The sequence below is a fragment of the Platalea leucorodia genome, assembly GCF_965183815.1.
Source record: "Platalea leucorodia genome assembly, chromosome: 5".
Lineage (NCBI taxonomy): Eukaryota > Metazoa > Chordata > Aves > Pelecaniformes > Threskiornithidae > Platalea > Platalea leucorodia.
Window position 1 is genome coordinate 84,387,867 of NC_138827.1, and position 21,382 is coordinate 84,409,248.

Below are 21,382 nucleotides of genomic sequence, written 5' to 3' on the forward strand. Positions count from 1 at the left end.
GCGCAGGCTGTCAGCGCCTGCCCCATCCCCGCACAGAGGGCTGAGCATGGCAGGGGCCTGGGCTCAACAGCAAAGGAGGGAAGAAACAGCCCAGCTGGTGCCCACTTCACCCCTGCATGCCCCACCTTGCACCTCCTTGTGCCCCCATCTGCAGAGATGCACTGCTCTGCGCTGGACACCAAGCTGGATCACTCCCACAGAGTGTCTCTGCACCTTATGCTATGCTTTTATTTTCTCCCAAGCAGCACTTTGACAAGTCTCAGCATTCCCTCAGCCCAGATGGAACCCACCTCCCGCCCCAGGGAGGCACTGCCAGCAGCTAACCCCCCCTCAGCCGTAGGCTGCTCGGAGCGGGACAGCTCAGCCCTGTGCAGAACTGGGCCCAGCCCTGCAGGCAAGAGCAATTCCAGTAGGGAAACTCGAGAGAGCGGGTGGGAAAGCAGCACGGCTCCGCACGGCTGCAGACCCCCCTGCAAGAGGCCAGCAGGACAAGTCCCCCCCACCCAGGCATCAGCTCCTGCTGCCAAACACCAGCAAGGAAGGGCTGGCTCCAGGCTCAGGGCTGGGTTTGCAAAGAGGGGTTCTGTGCTGCTGCTCCCCAGGAGGGGACCCCTGCAGCACGGCTGGAAGGAGGGAGGCGTTCCTGCCCCAGCAGCGTTAAAACAGGGCCCTGGAATAACTTAGGGCAGCAGAGGAGCAGCCAGCAGCAGGAAGGCAGCTGCAGTCCTCCCGTGCGAGCGACGCTGGCACTGTCAAGTCACTGCTGAGGTTACTTCTCAGTTAATGGCCCTTGTTAAATTAAGCCAGAAAGGAAACACAGCTCCATTCACTCTCAGAGGGGTCCTGGGCCCCAGCCAATTTGGGTAAGGCCCAACGTGCTCTTGTGCATGCAAACAGCAGGGGAGGCACCGAGGGCATGGGGAGTGGGGAAGGGGCTGCCTTCACGCTGCCAGCTGGCCCCACATTCAGCCATGCCATGCCTGTGCGAGAGACCATCCCAGCCACAGCTGCTCTTGCCAAGGGGCTGGCACAGCCCTCCCCGGAGCACAAAATCCAGCTCCCCACTACTGCAGCAGGCAGCCGCATCCTGGCTGTATGTCCGAGCATGCAGAGATGTCCCCACGCAGCACTTCCCCGCCAGGCCGGCTGTGCCCTCACCCCACAGTCCCAGGACACAGCCGCAGCAGCTGTGGCTAAGTGCATGCCATGAGCTGCTGCTTGCTTTGGTCAGTGTGTGCTCAGCCTTGTCCCACATTGTCTTCACCTCTCCAGGAGCATCAGCAATTTGCTGCACTGATTTTTACACAGGTACTAGGGCTGAGGTGTCAGTGTGTGTTTGGTGGCTCGCTTACAGCCCCCAGGGAGAGGAACTGTCCCTGGCGAGGGTCTCTTGTCATCAGTGTCCAGGCCAGAACCCCTTGGCATCCACGTGGGAGGCCAGAGCTGCTCCTCAGGTCACAAGCGGGATCCCACGTCCACTGGCACACCCTGCCTCGCCTGCCTATGACATGCTGCAGTTTGATGGCTTTGAACCGTGCGCCTGGAACGGGAAGAAGCACACAGTAAGCAAGGGAAGACTGGCTTCTTCCTCTGTCCTACAAGGGCGCACATCCAGTGCTCGAGTCCCCAGGGCTGTGTGCTCAGCAGCGATGCTGCCGCTGCCCTAGGCCAGGCTGTCCTGGTGAGAAAAGTGACCCTAAGACAGAGCCCAGAGGAAACAGAACCCAGGGAAGACCCCACCATGCCACAGCCCAGCTGGGATCAACCCCACCACGGTGTAGAGCCTACAGCCAGCCTCACTCACCTGCCGCTGCGACTGCTGGTACTCGGCTTCACTCGCTGACAGCGCCTGGGCCAGTGCCAGATCCTCCTCCTCCTGCGTGCTGCTGGGGACAGCGGTGCATTGTGTGCCTCAGGCTCCCCCGGGCTCAGAGCCCTTCGGGGTGGCAGGGTCTCCTGTCACCGCAACCCTCCAGGACAGCTAAGGGCAGGGAGCAACTGAGGATCGCCCTGAACAAGCCAGGGGCTGGGGAGGGACCAGGGGATCCAGCTGGGGCTGGCAGCCAGCACCCTGGGCCGAGGAGAACCACATTAATTCCAGTCTGTAAGATGGTGCTTTTAGCAGCATCAGGTAATGTGCCCGAGGACGTGGGCTCCCGGGTGTCCCCTGTGAGCACCCCTACTCCACCTCTGTCACGGTCTAGCCATGCTCATTAGCTGACAAGTGGTCAGACAATGGTTCGCCCTACTCTGTGCTGTCAGTCGCTGTCCCCTCCCAGCACACCAGAGCTTGCTCACTGTACAGCGCTCCGTGATGGCTCCGGACTCTTCCTTTTTCCCCGCCCCCCCGTCAGCCACACTGAGGCATCATCCAGAGCCACGTGCTGAGAGGAATGTCATCCTGCAGCCCCATGACTGCCCCGGGCACCTCTCGCATGTAGGCTTGGGGCGTGACACCACGTGTCCCTGGACCGCACCTGGGTGGATGCGCCGAGCTGCGTGCTGACTCTGCCAGGGACATCTCCAGAGCTCGCTGCAGGGCCTCTTCCTCGCTCTGAAACGAAACATCTCATCACCAGCTTGGCTGAGGTGGCAGGAGGCAGCCCCGAGGGACATGCAGCAGGCACAGTCTTTCCTGGCCAAGGGTGGGTGCACCTCCCCTCTCCAAGGCCAGACACAGCCAGGGTGAAGGCCTGGGGCTCAGGACAGACCTGCAGCTCTCCCTCCCCGTGCCAGAGGGAGTGCAGCCCTGCCTGCCAGTGCAGGGAGCATGCTAAGAATACCAGCGGGAAGCAGCTTCCAGCCTCCTCCTCTGCCCTTGGCTTACAGAACAGAAAGACAACACCCAGGGAAAACAGCCAGCACGCTTTGCCCCTTTGGGGAAAGCTGAGCACCAAGCACAGCTGAGAGCTGCCATTCGCAGGCACCAGAGCAAACTCTGACGCCCCACCGAACGTCTGGGATCCCCGTTTGCCAGGGGAGGCCCAGCTGGGGAGCACCATGGTCACCTACAGAGCATGGGTTACAAAGCAGTTGCTGCAGTAGCTCCCCAGGGCACAGGAACCACCCAAACCCACCCCAAATGCCTGGGCCAGGCCACTCACCAGCCCATTCTGCAGCATGACAGCTGGAGGGGAGGTGCTGGGAGCCTGCGGCGCAGCTGCTCTGCCTCCTCTGCAAACAGGAGAGAAGCTGGGTTATTGTCAAGGCGTGGAGCCCTGGTATGAGCACGCAGCCTTGCTGGTGCACATGAAGCAAGGAGCTATCGCTCCTGTGTCTTGCAGGGAGCCAAGCTGAGCCTGGTCGCGCCCACCGCGGAATTACAAGTCGGGCTGTCACCATACCTGGCAGAGGCTGGAGAAGAGGGGCTGTCCGCTGGCCGGGCAGCTCCGCTGCTCAATGCAGTTACTGTTTTGGAGGAGGATGCCTGGGCTCTCGCCACTGCAGCATGCCTAGGACAGACAGGACGCGACTGTTTTACCATTGTGGGCCATCCCTGGGCACTGAATACCCCGGGAGATGAAGCTGGATAAGACACCTCCCTGGCATCCAGCTCCCTCTCTTCCTCCCAACCCATGTGGCAGCTCAGCTACACCCAAGAGTTTCAAGTGCCGTTTCTCTCCACAAAACACTGTGCCATGATAGGCAGAAATCATCGGCTACAGAATAAGGGACTGGACGAAGAAGCAAGAACAAAACAGCCCACAGGCAGTACTGGCGGCTTTTGCTGCAGGAAGGAGAGACTACATATACAGCTGTGCTGACTCGACAAACCTTAACGCTGCTGGAGAACACCCCGGCACCCAGGACAGGGAATGTGAGAATGCAGCAGTCCCAGACAATGGGGCAGGAGGAGCTCAGCTTCTTCCCTGTCACCCATCTTACAAGCACAGCCCCATCCCTGCCAGCCTATCTGTCCCCAGGCCCTCACCCTGCTTTGGAGAGGGGACGCCCTGCCCCACTGCAGTCGTGGTCCAGAGGGTGCCGGTGCTTGAGGCAGTAGTTCTTGTGGCACTGGTCACAGATCACCTTCATCATCTCCTTCTGCTTGCAGCCGAGCTTCATACACTTGTTGGTGAATATCTGAAAGACAACACAGCGGTGGTGAAAAAGGAACACACCCGGCAGGGCTGGGGCTGTCCCTTCCCTCCACACCATGCCCGGGGCACTGAGCAGCTTTCTCTCCCAGTGCCACTTCTGTGGGGCTCTGGAGTTAGTCTCTGAATACTAGTTTTCTTTAGGTAGTTTTTTAGTAATTCACTAGTGCTTCGGTCTCCACGATCACAGAACGCGCAGCAGGAGAGACCTCCTCGCCCAAGGACTCCTGCCTGCCCTGCCAGGGCAGTGCGACAGCCCAGAGCCCTCCAGCTGCTGCTGGGCTGGGCTCCTGCAGCACCAGCTCCCTGTGGCAATTTCCTCTCCTGGCAAGAAGGGGCAGCTAATTGCTGATCGCATTTTCCTAATGGCAGCATGCAATTTCCCATCTTCATCCTGCCTTTCCTTGTGTCCCACGCAGCTGCCCAGCCCCACACCACAAAGCCCCGCAGATGCGTACGCCTCCAGCCCACCAAGCCCTCCTGCCCTTGGCCTGTGCAAACAGGGAGGGCACCGGGCAGAGCAGAGTTGTGTGGCATTTTCATCCCACCCCCAGGCTTCGGCAGGGACCCAGCGGAGCTCAGCAGTGAGACGGAGAGCGCTGGGTTCCTACCTTGCGCTTGCGCTGCGCGGGGTCGGACTTGCAGTCGCGGTCAATGTGCTCACCCACCACGACATCGGGCATCTCTCCCCGCCTCACGGGGACCGGGGTGTTGCAGAGGGGACACACAGGCACCTGCACGTCCTGTGGAGACAAGAAAAGGGGGCTGGGAGCATGCAGCTGGGCAACCTCAAGTGCTGTGCGGCCATCTCTCTCCCTTGCAGGATCTGCCTGCTGTGGCTTCCGCAGCGTCACCTGCAGTTTGAGATCCTGCTCGCCGCCCTCCAAAGAGCTCGCTGTTTCTGACCCAGCACGGACACACGCTCTGGGAAGGGAAGGCAGCAGGGCCGGGGGATGCCCAAACCATTTCACCCAGTGGGAAAGGGCGGGCTGGAAGTTTGCGGCACTGAGATATAGGTCCTGGCTTTCAGGGACACCTCCGGACTCAGCGCGCACCCCAAGTGACCGAAGAAGTCACCAGTTACTCCGATCGCTGGCTGGGAACGCTCAGCAGCTCCGCGCACGAAGCCGGATTAGCCCTCCCCTCCGCGCTTACCTTCTTGTAGGCGGAGGTGCAGTCGTGCTGGGCGTAAGCGACGTGGTCGGTGCAGAAGATCCGCTCGCAGGCGTCGCACTTCAGGGGGAGGAAGTCTGGGAGCAGGGAGAGGCAGTGGCAGGGAGCGCCGAGGCGCCCGCCCCGGCCAAGCCACGGCCGCTCCTCCCTTCCCCCAGCTCCCAGCGTGGAAAGAGAAGGGCTGCAGGTCCATGTCTGCAGAAACACCTAGGGCTCCTCCTTAAAGTACACCCTCCCCGCGTCCAGGGCTGGCATCCTGACATCGCACCGAGCTCCCCGGGGGCTGCTGGCCGCAAGCCGGAGGCGAGCGGTGCTGCGGCGCCCGCCACGGGGCCGACCCCCCCGGGACAACCGCTGCCGTGCGCCCCGGGGGAAGGACGGGCCGCGGGGCGGCCCCCGGGGCACTCAGCCCGGGCAGCCGGGCCTCCGGTCCCTGCCCTCCTGCCCCCGGCCGGCCGGGGAGAGCCGCGTACGCGGGCAGAGCCAGCCCCGGGCTACCGGTACCGGAAGCCAGCTCCGCCCCGGCGGGCAGAGGGAAGGACCGGAGACGGCGTCCCCTCCGCCAAGGGCAGGCCGGGCGGCACGGCCCGCCCTTCACCCCCCGCCACGCCGAGCGGGCGCCCGCCTAGGCCCGGGCCTGCGGTCTGCCGGGCCCGGGCGGGAGCGGGGCCGGGCCGCCCCGCACCCTCCGCCCCGCCCCGCCCCTGCGGTGCCCCCGCGGCCCTCACCCAGGCGCTGGCAGGCGGGCCAGGAGCAGTGGGCGCCCAGGTCCGGGAACTCCATGGCAGTCTCCCACCGGTACCGGCAGCGCCTCCCGCCGCGCCCGCTTCCGGCACGGCGCCGCGCAGGGCGGGGCCACCCCGGCCCCGCCCCCGGCCGAGCCCCGCCCCCCGCGAGCCCCGCCCCCGGCGCGGCCATGGCGGGGAGAGGCCCCGGGGCGGGCGCTTCCCCGCGGGCAGCTCCGGAGAGGCCGGCCCCGGCCTGGGGGAGCCCGGGGGAGCCACCCCCCCCCACCCCCCCCCGCCAGCCGGGACCCGGGCAAGAGCGGAGGGGAGGCCGCCCGCGGGCGGCAGCTCGGACTCGGGGGGTTCCCCTCCGTGTTTCCCTCCGTCCCTCTCCTCCCGTGCCCTGCCCCGCCCCAGCCCTCCCTCCTTCCCTTCCCCAGCCCCGAAAGAGGCACAAAACTCCCGTCCTCCGCTGTGTAAGGGCGCTCCTGGCTCTCCTCAAGCCGCTTCGAAGTCTTCAGGTGCCACACCACCGTGCCCGACCCGGTGCTGGCAGGGTCAGCGGCGTGGACGGCGAGGGATGCCCGGGAGAGGCGGCGGCAGGAAGAAACCGGAGTACTGCACAGGGCCAGGAGCGAATTTCATTGATTGCAAAATCTCCACAGCCACCCAGCAGCAGCGCTCAAATCCGACAGGGGAAACAACCCGGGCATCACCCCATGCCCGGTGCCAGCAGCGAGGTGAAAGACAGTGACGGTGCGCAGAAGGGGCCTCTTCGCCGCGCAGCGCCCATCCGCTCCTGTCCCCGTGCTGCTACCCTCCCCTCCAAAGCCCCCTCACCCTCCCCCAGCCCCCGAGACCCAGGTTTGACTGTGCACCCCATCCCTCCCCCCAAACAAAACCAATGAAAGTTAAAATTATTTACACTTTTAGCCATTTAAAAACCCAATAAAATAAGATTGCATATGTCCTACTGGGGATGTGGGTATTAGCAGCAGCTACAGCTAGCTTGGTACTCTGCGTGCAAAACAAAAGACAAACAGAAGACAGACCAAAATACCGCACCATTACTAGGAAGCATTTGCTGGGGTTGGTGTTTCGATTGTGGCGTAAAGCTTCTAGGAGCCGGCTCCTCCCCCGCCACAGGGCAGGGGCATCTCCCGCTCAGCCAGCGAAGGCCGGGCTCTAGAAGGATGGAAAGGATTCGTTATTCCAGACACAGCACATTAACACTGACGCATTTCCATCCCAGTCAACACAAACATCTAAAAACCCACTGCACGTTCACCACGTGAGTTCTTCCTTCTTTCCAGTGACAATGGAGGAAAAGGGGGTGCGTGAAGAAGACCTAAGACATAGATGCTGCTGTCATCACTGCCTCCTCCTCATCTCCTTGCTTTGGCAGCTCAGCAAGCGTGGGAGAGGGGGGAGCCGGCGCGGCAGGAGACTCTTGTGCCTCCTGCTCCTCTCCAAGCCCCAGCTCTACATCCATTTGCTCCAGCTCCCCCTGATCCAGCAGCTCAAAGTCATCTGCTTCCTCCTCATCCTCCGGTGAAGCCGCTGTCTCTGTCTCCACCGCTTCGGTCTCTGACAGCTGTGCTTGGAAGCTCAGTTTCTCTTCAGGCTCAGTGGGCAGGAACTCGGAGAGGGAGGGCCCCTCGCTGGCCTCCGAGGACCGCAGCAGGGCAGAGAGGGTGTTCTGCACCGCCGTGGTAATGGCAGTGGTGACGATCTCCTCGCTCAGTGTGTTGATGCAGATGCCCAGGCCCGGGGCAGGGACAGTCTCTGGCTCTGCGTTGCCTCCTGCCGCTTGCCCGCTCCCATTGAAGTGCGTATTTACAAAATGGAGAGGAGACGCTAGGTGAAGGATGGAGAGGTCAGAGTCCGCGGCTGCCTCCTCTGCCGAGTCCAGCTCACGGGCAGCGTGGGCAAGCTCAGGACCCAGAGGCACGCCAAACGCATCTTCATCGCTCTGTGGTCCCAGGTCTCTGGAATGATATTCTTCCACGGAGGGAAACTCTGCCAGGTCCTTGGAAAACGACTCCTCCGGCTCGCTGTGCAGGCTCTGCTGATCCAGGTCTGAAAGGCACCAGCATTAAGGCACAGGTCCCCTCACCTCAACCCAGGGCACCAACACCTCCCGCCCACCTCCCCCCAGCTGACACACCAGGGCTCACTTTTGGGCATCCTCCCAGCGCTGGGAGCACAGCAGGAAGGGGTCTGCAGTTATTCCCTTCTCCCAGTGGCACGACTCACCTGGAGCGTCCCTTTTCTCAGCCTGTTCTACGTGCTCTGTGCTCACAGAGGACTTCCTTCTCCAGCTCACACTCTCTGCATCTAGAGCCCTCCACTAAAACCCACAGGGTCAGGAAAATTGTGCTTACAGCACATCACCTGCCTGGTCCTCCCTGGACACTCAAGTGACCACATCCGAGTGGTTACCTTCACATTTCTCACCATGAACCAGTCTTTCTCTGAGCTTGCCAGTCTGACAGGGCAGGGTGTCTGACTCGTTTCACCCAGCATCATATATGGGCGTGACTATACCATGCAATTATTTCTGCGAGACTTGGTGGATGGCCTTGCTCCCTTCCAGGAGAGACAAGAGAACATTGTCTTGTGGGGCAGTAATCAGAGGCAGATGTCCACTCAGGACCAGCTCCTCATCAGCCACGAAGCCAGGCACGCTGCACTGCTATTACCCCTTCCTCCTTTGAATGCTCTTCCCCCTACAAATAGCTAGGTTCTCTCCCCGTGCTTGGAGGGACAGCTTTTCTGGGACAAAACGCTCAGGGTCAGGAAGGCAGCAAAGTGTCCTGTCACGTACCTTCAGAAACATCCGTCAGCTGTGGGGTGGTAGCCCTTGAGACAGAAAAGCCCCCACTCTCCAGGATGGAAGCCTCCTCATCAGAGAGCTCAGAATCAGTGATTGACAGCGCCAGGGCAGTCTTTTTCACATCCACCTGCATGGGATGAAGGCAGAGGGACAAATTCCTGGGTGTCTGACTACCAGCACTGCCTACAGGCACCTCCGCACAGACCAGAGCTTCCTGGCAGAAATGCTTTGCTGGAGAGACTCTGCTGCACAGGGACAGTACGAAAGCAGGACGGGGCTGGGCAAAGAGCTCATTGAACTGCCAGGGAAGGACAGTCTCAGCTCACTGGCTTTCCTGCAATAATTCACTGCCTGAAGCTTTTTCTGCCCTCAGCGAAGAACCCAAAAGAGCCAGCACAAGATGGGATCAGCCTGTAGGAGTCTCAGAAGGCTTTGATCCTTCTTCCTCTCCTGGGATCACCAAGGAGCAAAACACCCCTTCCCTTTTGCAGTTACGCTGGGCCCAATGAAGCCTGCAGTTCAAGCATCTGCATTCCTTTGGAAGCTGAAGCTTCCCATCTCACAGCCCAGCTACATGCCCAGAGCTTCTGTAAAGGAAGACACTTGGTCCATTTCTGTGGTGCACATATAGAAAGGTCCCACTCAGTCTGACTGAGAGCAGGGAATTGTGTAAGAGACACCAGTGCTGCTCATCTCCCTTTTCCGGTGGTGAGGAGCCTCTGTACATGACACCAGGACAGCTGATTTCTTTAGGAGAGACTTGCATTCTCTGAGCATGAAGCATAGCTATCAAAGCAATTCCACAGGTCAGCAGGAGGCCGGAGCATGGCTCGCCCTGTCCAGCTGCTGCATCACCAGCCCTGTGGCACTGAATTCTCAACACCCAGATTGGAGACAACAGCCTTCATCAAACTAATACAACTAATACCCTTCTCCCCTTAGGATTCTGCAAAGTGACTTGTTGCTCTGCTGCTCGTTATCAATGCAGCTGTACTCAGACCACCCCTCAGCTCTCAAGCTGCTACGGACCAGAGAGGAGGGACTGGTTCCTGCACAGCTCTTCATGCTCTTACCACTGGGGAGAAGCCCGACAGCTCTGCCTCACTCTCACTCTCCGTCTCTGCTGTTGGCTCATCACCTGCTGCAGGCTCACTCTTCCCTTGTCGTTCTATGAGAAAGAGAAGAAAGGCTTTACATGAGACTGAAGGAATTTTATGCCTTTATGCACCACCTTCCCACTACTTCTACTACCCTGTGACACTGCACAGGTTTCCAAGAAGCCCGAGGTTCCCAGAGACAATTGTAATCTGTTGCTCTCGTTTGCCATTCCCAGGATCACCTGCCCAGTTGCTCTCCCCATAACCCTCAGGTTTCGGTCTGTTTTCCCCTGCTCTGCTGCAGCCTTTCACCACACAGCGTTGGCAGGCCTGCTCACCCATGGTCCCTTTGCTAAGGCTCCACCCTGGGAGTACGGCACCAGAAAACATCAGAGCGAAGTTGGGTCCTTACTCTTTTTCTCATGCTTGTGGTGCAGCGTCTCTGCCTTCATACTGTAGTCCAGTTTCATCAGGACAGGCTCCAAACGCGTGTACATCCTCTGGATCAGCTCGTGGTAGACCACCAGAGGCCAGAGCAGAATGCTGAGCACTGTGAACACAGGACGCGGGGAGTGTGAGACAGGCCGAGCACAACCCAGCCCTTTACGGGGCGCCAGCAAGAAACTCTGCATGAAGGGAAGCCCAGTTGAATGGCATTTGCTTTCCCATCTGACTTGGCCTAAAATCCTCATCCATGGCTATTCTTGCTCATTCCAAAGCTGCTTGATTAATCAGGTTTTCCTAACAGATCTCTGTTAGGATGTGGATTTATGTTAAGATGAAGCGCAAGCCCTCCTCTTCAGCCACTGCATCGCAGCCCCAACATGCAATAGAGGCCCTGAAATGAGGTTATTAAAACTAAAAATCACCAAACCTTTTATAAGGGTAGCAGCACAGAGCTCATATGTAGATGCGCTAGCAGCAGACCACCTGAACAGTCTTCAGAGTTAGCAGGGACTCACGATGCAGTGAAAAAGGTCTTATTTGCTAAACATGCAGCTTCTTTAACAACTCTCTCGATATGGATTTGCCCACTCTAGGAACTGAGAGACTGCAGGTTTCTGCTTCTCTGGGACCTCACAGCACAGCCCCAGCCATGGGTAGAAGAGGAAAGCAATGTTTTAGCGACGGCTCCCTCTCCTGATTTTGCAGTTGTACTGCATGCATGCACTTAAAGTAAGAAACTTCCCAGGTCACGTTGCCTGTATTGATTAATAATCTAGCACAGACCCCCTCAAGAAAACCACAAATATGCTTCTACCAGCTTATCAATAGCACAGTTAGGTCATGTTTCAGCTTAAGTAAGACAAGAGAGCTGCTCATACTCACAAATGATGTAGGAGATCATTATGCCTGGAACATAGTGTCCAACTACAGCCAGAATCAGGCAGCCTGAACAGACACTCATGCAGAACTGAAGGAAGAGAGAGGAACAAACAGAAGTGACAAGAGGCAGAGATACATCTATGCAACCAGTGCGGGAAACCCAGTTAGAGCAAAACGAGGGATGATCCTAACAAAGTCAGCACACCAGCTTTGCACTGAGTACATTCAGATGCTGACAATCACAACTCAGCTTGGTTGGGTTAAGCTGTAAGCATTAGAGGTTCAAGCGCAGGAAGACCAAGGTAACCCAAGACCCCAGTAAAATGAATCAAAACTTTATCAGACAGTTCTTTATGAAGTAAATGATGTTCCCTGAGGCTAGGACGGTATATTGCAAATTGCCATTTTAGAGTACATCTCCCCTGAAGAGCTCAGCACTTGAAGAGAAGCCTGTACTGTCCTGACAGAGACAGGAAGCTGTTATGGAGTCACCAGATGCTGTGCCACTGCTACGCAATAAACCAGCCGGCAGAAGCATTAGCAGAACCCAGGCTCCCACCGGACCAGGACCTTCTTCCTCTGGAAAAAGTGGAAGTATAATGGTGCAGCCCTGAGGGCTTGCCCTGCATTCTCCTGGGGAGGGGGAGAAGTGAGAACATGCACCCTGCAAGCCAGGGCATGGGTTCAAATATCAACTAAATCCAGCAACGAAGAGTTTCATTCGCAACGGAAAGGGTCTACAAAAGCTAGGGCCCTCTAAGGGCTTTGCTCCCAATGAATTCAGGCTTTATGGGCATCTTGGTCCTGGTCTCCTACTCTCTATAGTTTGGACAGTGTTTTAACGGAAGAGGAGTAATCAGCAGTGATAGAAACCCACTCCTTTCGGCACACTGGATGCCAGCAAGCCTGATAACAATCCTACTGGCTGGTCTGTCCTACTGTTTGTGATGCTGAGGCAACTCCTGTCTAGAAACCCTTTCCAACCCTTTCTAGAACCCTGTCTAGAAACACGTCAGCCATCAGAACATGGTTTATGACAAGTTCCCATGCACTCAAAAACACCGCTGCATTTGGACTTGGCTAGCAAAATATGTAAGACCAGCTTAAAGGGTTGAATGGAGCCTGTGAAAGAGGCAGAGACTGTAGGCTCCCCTTTTTTCTCCCCACTCCCAATCTAAGACCTTCCTTTGCACGCTAAGAAATAAAACTAAGTTTAGCTAGCCATTCACAGAAGGGGTTAAGTTCAGCTCCAGTTTACAAATACTGGAAGCAAATTACTCATTATTTAAGCTTCCCATGGCACAAAGTCTGAAAGGAATGAACAGCAAATGTTAAACAGGGATAGCAAATGTAAAAATATTGATTTGACATTATTCCATCTCCTAGGCCACTAGTAATGGAAAGAAAAGCCCCTGCACAGAAGAGTAGGTATCTCCAGCTTACCTTGGCAGGATTTTGCCTCTTGTACTGTAGCAGTTCCTGCAGGTACAGCCTGAAGGTGACCCAGCTCTCTGCCAGACAGTGGCACAGCTCAGGGACACTGAGCAGGTGAGGTTGTGCCCCTGAAGTCACCCCCTCACTAGAGACAGACAAGAGCAAGAAGACAATCTTTGAACATGGTCTGTTTTGTCGGGGGGGAACAGCTGCACTGGGAAGCGGAGATCCCTGCCAAAGGCTTGACAATACTGACTGCATCTTCAACTGAACTATGGAAGGCGCTCGATTTGGAGATACTTTTTTCCTTTCATCAGGAAGACAGCCGAGAGACACCTGAGCCAAGCAGCAGCAGCAGACACCATGCCACAGCATCCCTGTGCCACAGGCCCAAGACGCAAAGCGGTTTACTCAAAGCCAGGCAGACAGAAGCGCTGGAGGTGCGACTAGTCACGTGGCCTCCTCTGGCACCGAGTCCGAGGTAGCCAGAGCGTGGTGCTCAGACCTATAACCATGGCCAAGCACGGGATGCAAGCTACGCCACCACAGACAGCACATATGACCTGCAAAAGTCAGTCTTGGGGATTTCCTTCTCTATGGAGGATTCTTAAAATAGTCCAGAATAGATCCAGGGAAGAAACTCGAGAGTTCCTAACATCAGAAGCACTTGAGCTTTATTGCTACTGAAAGAACATTAGCTTTCCCCAGAGTCTAAAACCAGCTCCTGAGCTGATAAGCAGCTCCCAGTGCAGGAGAAACCGCTACCAATGTTTCACAGCAGGAGCCATGCAGTCTATCGACAACAGCAAAAAGGGCAGGTGAGATCACCACACTGAATTAAGGCTTGCCCACTCTCCCCTCTCACCAAGGAACACATCAGTGAGCTTACCTCTCCCCTCCCGGCTCCTCCGACGGCTGTGCTGTAGAGAGAAGACAGCAGATTAGTCAGCCAAGTGAAAAACACAACCTGACATTTTTACCACTTGAACAGAGCAGAGCTGGAGATGTATCATCCTTAGCTAGGGATGCACCCTGGGGACCTTCTTCATGCTCTCATGCAAGCAGGAATCACTGGCTTGGAGTTTGAGCTGTGCAGGCTTCAGTGAAGCACGCCTGGAGACTTGGAGCAGTCAGAGCACTGGTCTCAGGGTGCCCCAGCACACTTGCAACCTGTGTTGACAAACACGTGGGACGACACTTGTTATCCGAGGTGCACCCTGCCGCTAGCATGTGGGCTCTCGGCTGCAGGGACTGCACAGCTTGCCCCGGTGTCCCACGCGTCCGGGCAGTGCCATCCCCAGGGCAGCTGCCTAGCCCTTGCCATGCACAGAGGGCTGAGCTGGGGAAAGCTTCAGCTCCCACCTCGGAGCTCATCATGGCACCAGCAGGTCTGAGCCGCGCTTCCCACTGACCAGTCCAGATCACAGTCCCTGGCAGGATGCTGTGTACAAATGCCAGAGACCTCCCTGCTGTCTCTGTCCTTTCGCACGGAATTAAGTAACAAATAGCAGTCTTGTGTATAATTACCTAATTTCAGGGCTCTTTTATACCCCCTGACAGCCCTTTGTGCCAGGCACAGATATAACTACGCTCCTAAGGTCTGGCAGTCTGGATAAGAGCAAGGGAAAGCTTCTCCCGTTCCTCTCTGCACCCAACCCAGTGATGATCAAACAGGGACTTACTCCATGCAGTACTGAAGGGAGGAGAAGTGTTTCAATGGCAGAGCTCATATACGATTATGCTCTGCTTTTAGATACATAGAGGGAAAAAAACCCAAATATTTCTATGACAACTGGAACTCATGAGCCTGGCTGCCCACGGATTTGGGTGTCCTGGCTAGCTGACTGGTGTCTGGGGATGCACAGGGCTCAACCAAAGCTCTTGCAGCAACAGAGTCTCTCTAAGTCCCTTGTGTTTAACATGCCCTGATCATGCTGTAAAGGCCCCTTGAGGTCTACCCTCCTCTACCTGTCCGCCTAATGTCCTAAAGCTGGTGGGGACAGATACAACTGTGATGCTGTCTGGCCAACAGCAAACTTGGTTCAGGCCATCCAAGAGGTTCCAAAAATCAGTGGGACCCTATCCCCCACACTGCACGTCACCATGTGAACAGGACTAAAATAAAGGTGGGGAGTTTATGTTCAAAGTCCGGGCTACTTGTTGGAAACGGGCTTAAAAATGCAACCTCAGCAAAAAGGGGTTTGAATCTTTCTTGGAGTCATCAGCCAGACGCAAAGCCCAAGAGCGGCAATGCCTCCCCCAGGGAAACGCAGAGAAGAGGTGAACATCCGTCACTGCCAACGCCCAGTGAGGCTTCAGACTCCAGTTCCAGCCACAGAAGAGAGCAACCGCTTGCAGCAGCCTTGCCACCGTTCTCCCAAGACGCAGGACGTTGGGCCAAGCGTGTCAGACCCCTCCTACCGCCGCAGGCACCGCAGCAGCCGGCTTGCGCAGCGGAGCGGGAGGCCATCCGCCCAGGGGAGGAGGCGATTCTTTGAGAGCGTGACCCAGATTTCCAGTAATCGGGCTTGACAAGAGGAGTCAACTGCTCTCCGTTTGGCACAGCAGCTGGCAAGCACTGCTCACGAAGGGAGCTCGGGGTGTGAAGTGAATATTATGGATGCAGCTCCACCCACCACGGGGCGGTTGCTTCTCTCGCACAACTGCCGTTGCTGTATTTTGTTATTGTGCTCAGGAATCTAAAGCTGCTTAATCGCAGCATGCAGACATCCAGCTATATCTCAAAGCTTCGTCTATTACCTGCACTAAATCACCAAATAAATTACATTTGGCACTGGCCCCTCCGTGACGGCTGGCTATACTGGTTGTACCAGCTACCAAACGAGGTGATGGGATGCTCGCCGTACTCTGGGGAACAGATGTGCCAGCAACACCGTAAGCGGGATGGCACAGGAACCCCACTCCTCTCCGACTGGCTGCAGTAATCCAAGCCATCCAAAATATGCCAGCAGAGGGAGTGAAACAATTCTTCTCGGTTGCTTCTGAAGGTTTCAGAGACACTTTGGGGAGCTGCAGAACATTTCAGCAGGCTGCAGAGTGTTCACGTGACTTCAACTATCTGGCAAAACACAAGCTGTCTTTAAAATCAACAGTATCTTGCTTCCTGTAGTAGAGTACCCTGCCTGCTGTCCATCCCAAAGCACTGGAGTCTTACACCAGTTGGAGGAACAGCCCAACCACAAAAAACCTAGAGCATTTCTGAGAGGAAACGTTCACTTAGGTAAGGCTTAACTCCAACCTGTGCTGCAACACTGTCTAGCACTGGTACAACTAAGCCAGCAAGCAGGACACCCACAGCCAGCCTCAGATCATCAATAACCGGCTGAAATCTTGCCGTCACCATTTCACACTGGATTGTGGATTAATACAAACCACTTGACATACACCAGACTCTTCTGGGAGACCGGTCAGCCGCACAAGAGTTTACGTTCCATGTTGGTACTGACAAATTATCGTTGATGGATTCCTTGGCTCTTACAGGTTTTCAACGCTTCCCCACGAGGCATTCTTCATCTGTGCGTAAACTTTAGCTAGAAAGCAGGGGTCCTTTTTAAGGAGTACCGGCATTCAATTGCAATGCAGGCTTTGCTAAAGCTCTTCCATGCTACACTCCCCTACACTGACCAAAACACAAGTTGCCAAACAACGGTACAGAAAACATCCCTACTTGATACCCATTTCAGGAGAAAGTGGGGGTGCCTCCTAAGTCCTTAAATAATATTTAAGTGGAATCCTACGTAGAGGTGGTTACATATGGAGAGAATACCCTGCGTGGGAGCTGAAAATATGCAGTCCCTTCTGACGGGACCTAAAAAGGTTGTGCATCTCGCTGATGTTAGCGCATCCCTGATCACAGTGTGTGAGTAACTGCAAAATACACGCTGAGGTTTTAGCATTCCTTCAGAAGTGATGTTGTAAGCAGTCACCCGAGACATACAGAACTGCCACAAGCTGAGGTTTGTGTATATACGTGCTGACTCTTGAAGGTGTGGTACTGACCTACTTCCAAAATCTCCAGGAAAGGCTTACAGGAAGCACTGAGGAGGAAAGCCACAGAGCTGCAACTCTGCTTCAGCGGGAAGCAAGAGCCACACAAGAACCCCTAAGTATTCAGCAGTGCCAATTCAACAGGAGGCCCCTCAGGAACGCAGAGCACCACTCCTTCCTTGCAGAGGCTGAGGAAACACGGTCCAATGGACCATGTCGAAATCAGGGCTGTGACCTAACCAGGCACATCAGAAAGGTGTCCCTGTTCTTTGCTGTCAGCAGCAGAGAAGCAGCAAGGAGCGAAATATGGGGAAGAACACCACTGAGGAGCGGCTCAGTAGGATGTGCACTGACTTCTTGCAGAGCTGATGACACAGGATCAGTCTAACCCCTGGTGTGTTGTTTTGGTTTTTGTTTTTTTTTGTTTTTTTTTTTTTTTTTTTTTTTATTTCTCACTGCTCTGTATCATATAAATTGATATCAGTAGGGATTTCCTATTTCTTCTGTGATAACATAACTTTTACAGGCCTGGTACTTGCTGGAGCGCTTCTACCCCCACCTGCGTCAATGACACTATTCTGTACTGGACACAAGGCTTTTGCATTTCTGGGCATGTTTCAAGTGAGATGTTTTGGGTTGGCTTTAAACTATTCCCTTAAAAAAACTATGTGAATAAGCAGGAAATTAAATTGGCCAGTCCAGTTTGGCTGCCTAGTTACCTGAACCACACAAAGCAAACAGTTTCAAGACTACAGCTGAAACATATCTAATCTTATCAGACCTTCTGTGAAAGCACCCTTTAAGTCAGTACCCTTTTAGGTCAAATAAAGGGCACCTTACAAACACACATATAGAGGGGCTTTCATTCAGAAAGCCTCCCTAGAGTAGGGGGGCAGGGATGGAGGGCCCCAAGCTGCCTTTGAACAGCAGCAGTAGATGCAGGAGGCAGGTCTGGGTCCAGTCATTTAATAAACTCCAATGAAGGAGGCACTCAAAGCAGACAGCAGCCAATCCATGCCTATCATCGTTATGAGGCTATTCCTCTTGTTGCTTTTGTGTCTAATGTTGGCAAAGACCCTTCAGTAAATGGGAAAGATAAGCCAAGTGATCAGACTCACTGATTAGCTGGAAACCAGATGCTGCTCAGTACGGGTACAATACACTAACTGTCCCTGCTGTCAGACCTCATCATCCACTCTGCTACCTGCCGCAAGGAGAAGTGGCTCTCATCTGCTCTGCCTCTTTCAGGGCACAAGCCCACGCTGCACTTAACTAAAACCAGTACGCTTCAGCCCCCCCGTTTCCTTCCCCCAGCTCAGCTGGCCATATATGCTCAGACCTGGGAAGGATCTTTTCACCATGACATTTGCAGGAGAGAAAGGACAGAGCAGAAACACTGCATCATCCCTGTCACCAGCTTCCCTGACAAGCTAGCTGGGCCCCCTTAGTCACTCTCAAAACGAGCTACTCCCAGAACTTCTCAGCACCAGGAGCAATTCTCCCCATGCCCAGAGTATTAGGATACATCCTCTGATACATACTCTGACACAAATAGGCAAGAGGCAGCACCAACACCAAAGCCTGCGGTTACAGTAGGAACAAGGCTTACGTGACCTATGAGAGAGCCAGGCAAGGACTGGCTGTGGCCAGAGCCCAGCAGCTGGTAACACTAGAACTGTGTCACTGGCTACAGTGCTACTCATCACGTACCTGAGAAATCAAACAGGAACCTGGGCTTCCACCTCTCCAGCAAGAGGATGCCAAGAAGGGACATGCTGAGGAGAAAGAGGGGTCTCAGGGAGGTGGAGGAAAACAACCTAGAAACCAAAGGAGAAATTGTTACGCAGGAAAAAGGCAGTAAGTTACTGCTCTAGATGAGCAAACAGATACAGCTCAGAGTACGGCAAGCAGAAACATCCGACTGCTACCGGCCACTGCAGAAAGCATTGTATTCCACAGATGCCCACCCCCACCACAGCACGTTCTCAAATGGCGCCTTTGCCCACCACCAGGCAGCTGACTACCTGCCGTCTCCCAGTGCCCTCCTCCCCTGCTCCTGAGCAACTCCTTCGGTTGTAAAACAAGGCTAATGCTCCCTTGTATGAGTACAAGTACCTCTGAATCCTCAAGGTGGAGGCTCTAAATAACATAAATACAGATTGCTGTAGCAGAAGACTGGTTGAGAATCAGCCTGTTTGCTGAAAACTTACATCCTATTTGTGATCACAAGGTCCAGCACCACCCACAAGTAGCACCAAAACGCATTCTGCACCTGCTTCTAGATTCCCGTATTTCTATCACAAACCTCTCCCCATTTAATCAGGGCCTAGCACTTAAATGCTTTCGTTGCTCACTTGACTCTATCGCAAAACCTTTCATGTCCCTCAACAACACATTGGCTTGAGCCAAACACCAGCTCACACAATACTACTCACACATAGACACGCAATCCCACCATCAAAGAGTTTATCTCCCCACTCCATATAGATTCAACAGCAAAGGTCCCAGGGTGGCGCTTGTGCCAGCAGCGGCTGTCTGCATTCCTCCTTTCCTCCGAAAAAGAGCCTCAGCACTCCCCTCCAGCTCAGAGGAGCTCTTTTTAAGTCTCTCCAGAAACAACTGCTGGGAAAATGCATCCACCCTCTCTCCTTTAATGAAAACTCCTCTCCAGAAAGGAAGAGCCGCTCCGCTATTTCACCTTGCTCCTCTTCAGCAGATATTTGCCAATAACTAATCTCAAATGAACCAAACTGATCAGAGTCAGAGAGCATCTCGCCGTGCAGCGCAGGGAAGGGCTGCACTCCCCACCGAGCCACAGTCAGAGGCAAAGGACTTGGAAGAGAGATCTGTCTCACTGGGCAGCACAGAACGAAAGCCGCACGCTTTCCAAGGGCTTACAGGACCTGTAATGACCTAAACAACAATGTTTTTATCCATTCTCATGGGACAACAATTCTGTAGCTTAACACGTCAGCTCTGGAAGAATTTCCTCCTATTCCGCCTCATTTATGGATTGCAGTTGAAGGATGCCGGCTGAATCCTCCATGGGACTGTAAATAATCCCTCCCCCTCCATGATATTTAAATCTCTCTCTGCTGTCCCATATTCTGGGCACTCTTTGTTCCTTTTGGCCTTTTTATGCACAGTCCCTTAGCCATCATTGTCTACCAGCCCTGCCATCTCATGGCATGCCTCTCCCCCTCCCACTAACTTCAGGGCTCTGCGTTCAGACCTTTCCAGCTGGTAAAGGAGTCCGAAACCATTTATGTACCCGGCTACCACATACGCCTCTGATAATCATATGGATGCAGGAACAGAACGTAAGCAGCCTCCTCAGGGTGACTTCAAAGCTGTATGGTCACATACTTTCCCCTTCTCTGACTTCAGAGTCTGTCCCTTCCTATCTCATCTGCAACCAATGTTTTAACTCTTTACCCGGCCAGTTTTGACCTTTCCTGCTGGGAAAGCCGCTGGCTGAGAGCGTTTTTGCCAGTAAAACTGACTCACTGTTTACACAAACAAACAGGATGTTTTTCATTCCCATCCACAGCTGGGCTCTGCCACTCACACTCCCGGCTCCTGGGGCGGCTGCCCTGCCTGAGAGGCAGAGGAGAAGGGAAGGCAGGGCAGGGGGAATACGCTCACGCCCAAACCCAGCGGCCGCAGCCTCCATGCAAAACATCGGCACCCTCCAGGAAAAGATTAACGAGCAGAAGAGCTTAAATAAAACGCCGCACGGCAGCCTGCCGCTGCAGGAGGCCACGGGGCTTAGCGACCGTGATTAGGGGGTGAAGCGAACCGATAAAGCGCGGATGCAAAAATTAACCAGAAACGTGCCTGGGCGAGCCTCCAGTTGGGCCCAGCCGCCTTTTATTATCGCGGGGGCAAATCCCGCCCGAGCTCTTGGCACTTTCTCCCCGTGGGGAGGGGCCTGTTGGTGCTGGTCGGAGGAAAACAGCGCGGTGGCCCGCGGCGAAGCGCACCCGCGGCGTTAGGGGCTGCGGCCGCCCTGGCCCTGCTGCGGCAACACAGGCCGGGGGCGCCCGGGGGGGCCGCCACCCACCCGCAGGGCTGCCGGGCGGCCGCCGGCCACTGCCGCCGCCGAGGGCTGGAGGAGCAGCACCCCGACAGCCGCCCGGCCGCTGCCGGAGCCGCCCGCCCGGCCTCGGCGGGGCCGGGCCCCGCTGCCGGCCCGGCCCCCCGCCGCCCCGCGGCCTACCCCCGCCCCGGCTCACCAGAGGGCCCCGCCGAGCGCGGCGGCGGTGACCAGGCTGTGCAGCGGCCTCTCCCACACCAACAACCGCTGCGCCGCCGCCAGCGCCGCCTCCCAGCCCCGCAGCCGCTGCCGCAGCGCCGCCGCCAGCCGCTCCGCCGCCGCTGCCGCCGCCTCCTCCTCCTCCTCCTCGGCCGCCGCCGCCGCCGCCTCCTCGGCCCGGCCGCTCGCCATGGCTGCGGGAGGGGAGGAGACTGGGGCCGCTGTCACCGCCGGCGATGGCGGGGGGGGGGGGCGGCGAGCGCTGCAGCGGCCCGGGCGGGCGGCACCGCCTGACGGGGACCGGCGGCCGCTGGCGCCGCGCGCATGCGCAGCCCGCCCCGCGGCGGGGAGGGCCCGGCCGCGCACGCGCCCCGGGGGGCGGGAGGGGCGGGGCGCTGCGCGCAGGCGCGCCCCAGGCCACGCCCCCCCGC

The 21,382-nt window shown here is 56.3% G+C and overlaps 2 protein-coding genes across 6 annotated transcripts; both read right to left on the bottom strand.

Annotated features, from left to right (window-relative positions):
* Positions 1-65: 65 nt before the first annotated feature.
* Positions 66-6,151, bottom strand: ZFAND2B (zinc finger AN1-type containing 2B). Of its 4 annotated transcripts, none has more exons than XM_082314184.1 (9): positions 5,999-6,151; positions 5,253-5,347; positions 4,709-4,840; positions 3,932-4,083; positions 3,345-3,452; positions 3,105-3,174; positions 2,478-2,554; positions 1,805-1,886; positions 66-1,540 (listed from the first exon to the last, which is right to left on the bottom strand). In XM_082314184.1, the coding sequence occupies exons 1-9, from the start codon at positions 6,051-6,053 to the stop codon at positions 1,502-1,504; spliced, it is 810 nt and encodes a 269-aa protein (XP_082170310.1). In that variant the 5' UTR covers positions 6,054-6,151; the 3' UTR covers positions 66-1,501. The 4 variants fall into 4 exon arrangements, 2 of the variants coding, with proteins under 2 accessions (XP_082170310.1, XP_082170311.1); XM_082314185.1 differs by having other exon boundaries at positions 73-1,540; positions 1,805-1,883; XR_014228389.1 differs by having other exon boundaries at positions 1,520-1,540; positions 1,805-2,071.
* Positions 6,152-6,400: 249 nt separating this feature from the next.
* On the bottom strand, positions 6,401-21,194 carry RETREG2 (reticulophagy regulator family member 2). Of its 2 annotated transcripts, none has more exons than XM_082314182.1 (10): positions 20,932-21,194; positions 18,407-18,513; positions 13,578-13,608; positions 12,698-12,833; positions 11,258-11,342; positions 10,341-10,478; positions 9,905-9,999; positions 8,823-8,958; positions 7,061-8,074; positions 6,401-6,613 (listed from the first exon to the last, which is right to left on the bottom strand). In XM_082314182.1, the coding sequence occupies exons 1-9, from the start codon at positions 21,141-21,143 to the stop codon at positions 7,344-7,346; spliced, it is 1,671 nt and encodes a 556-aa protein (XP_082170308.1). In that variant the 5' UTR covers positions 21,144-21,194; the 3' UTR covers positions 6,401-6,613; positions 7,061-7,343. The 2 variants fall into 2 exon arrangements, with proteins under 2 accessions (XP_082170308.1, XP_082170309.1); XM_082314183.1 differs by lacking the exon at positions 20,932-21,194 and adding an exon at positions 20,534-20,732.
* Between the last annotated feature and the right edge of the window lie 188 nt (positions 21,195-21,382).

Coding starts and splice junctions, on each gene's coding strand:
- ZFAND2B (XM_082314184.1), bottom strand. CDS start 6,053: ATGGAGTTCCCGGACCTGGGCGCCCACTGCTCCTGGCCCGCCTGCCAG. Junction 5,348..5,998: donor GCCCGCCTGCCAGCGCCTGG/GTGAGGGCCGCG, acceptor CCCTGCTCCCAG/ACTTCCTCCCCCTGAAGTGC. Junction 3,453..3,931: donor CGTCCCCTCTCCAAAGCAGG/GTGAGGGCCTGG, acceptor TGTCTGTCCTAG/GCATGCTGCAGTGGCGAGAG.
- RETREG2 (XM_082314182.1), bottom strand. CDS start 21,143: ATGGCGAGCGGCCGGGCCGAGGAGGCGGCGGCGGCGGCGGCCGAGGAG. Junction 10,479..11,257: donor AATGATCTCCTACATCATTT/GTGAGTATGAGC, acceptor CTGTGTTCACAG/TGCTCAGCATTCTGCTCTGG. Junction 8,959..9,904: donor TGTCGGGCTTCTCCCCAGTG/GTAAGAGCATGA, acceptor CATCCCATGCAG/GTGGATGTGAAAAAGACTGC.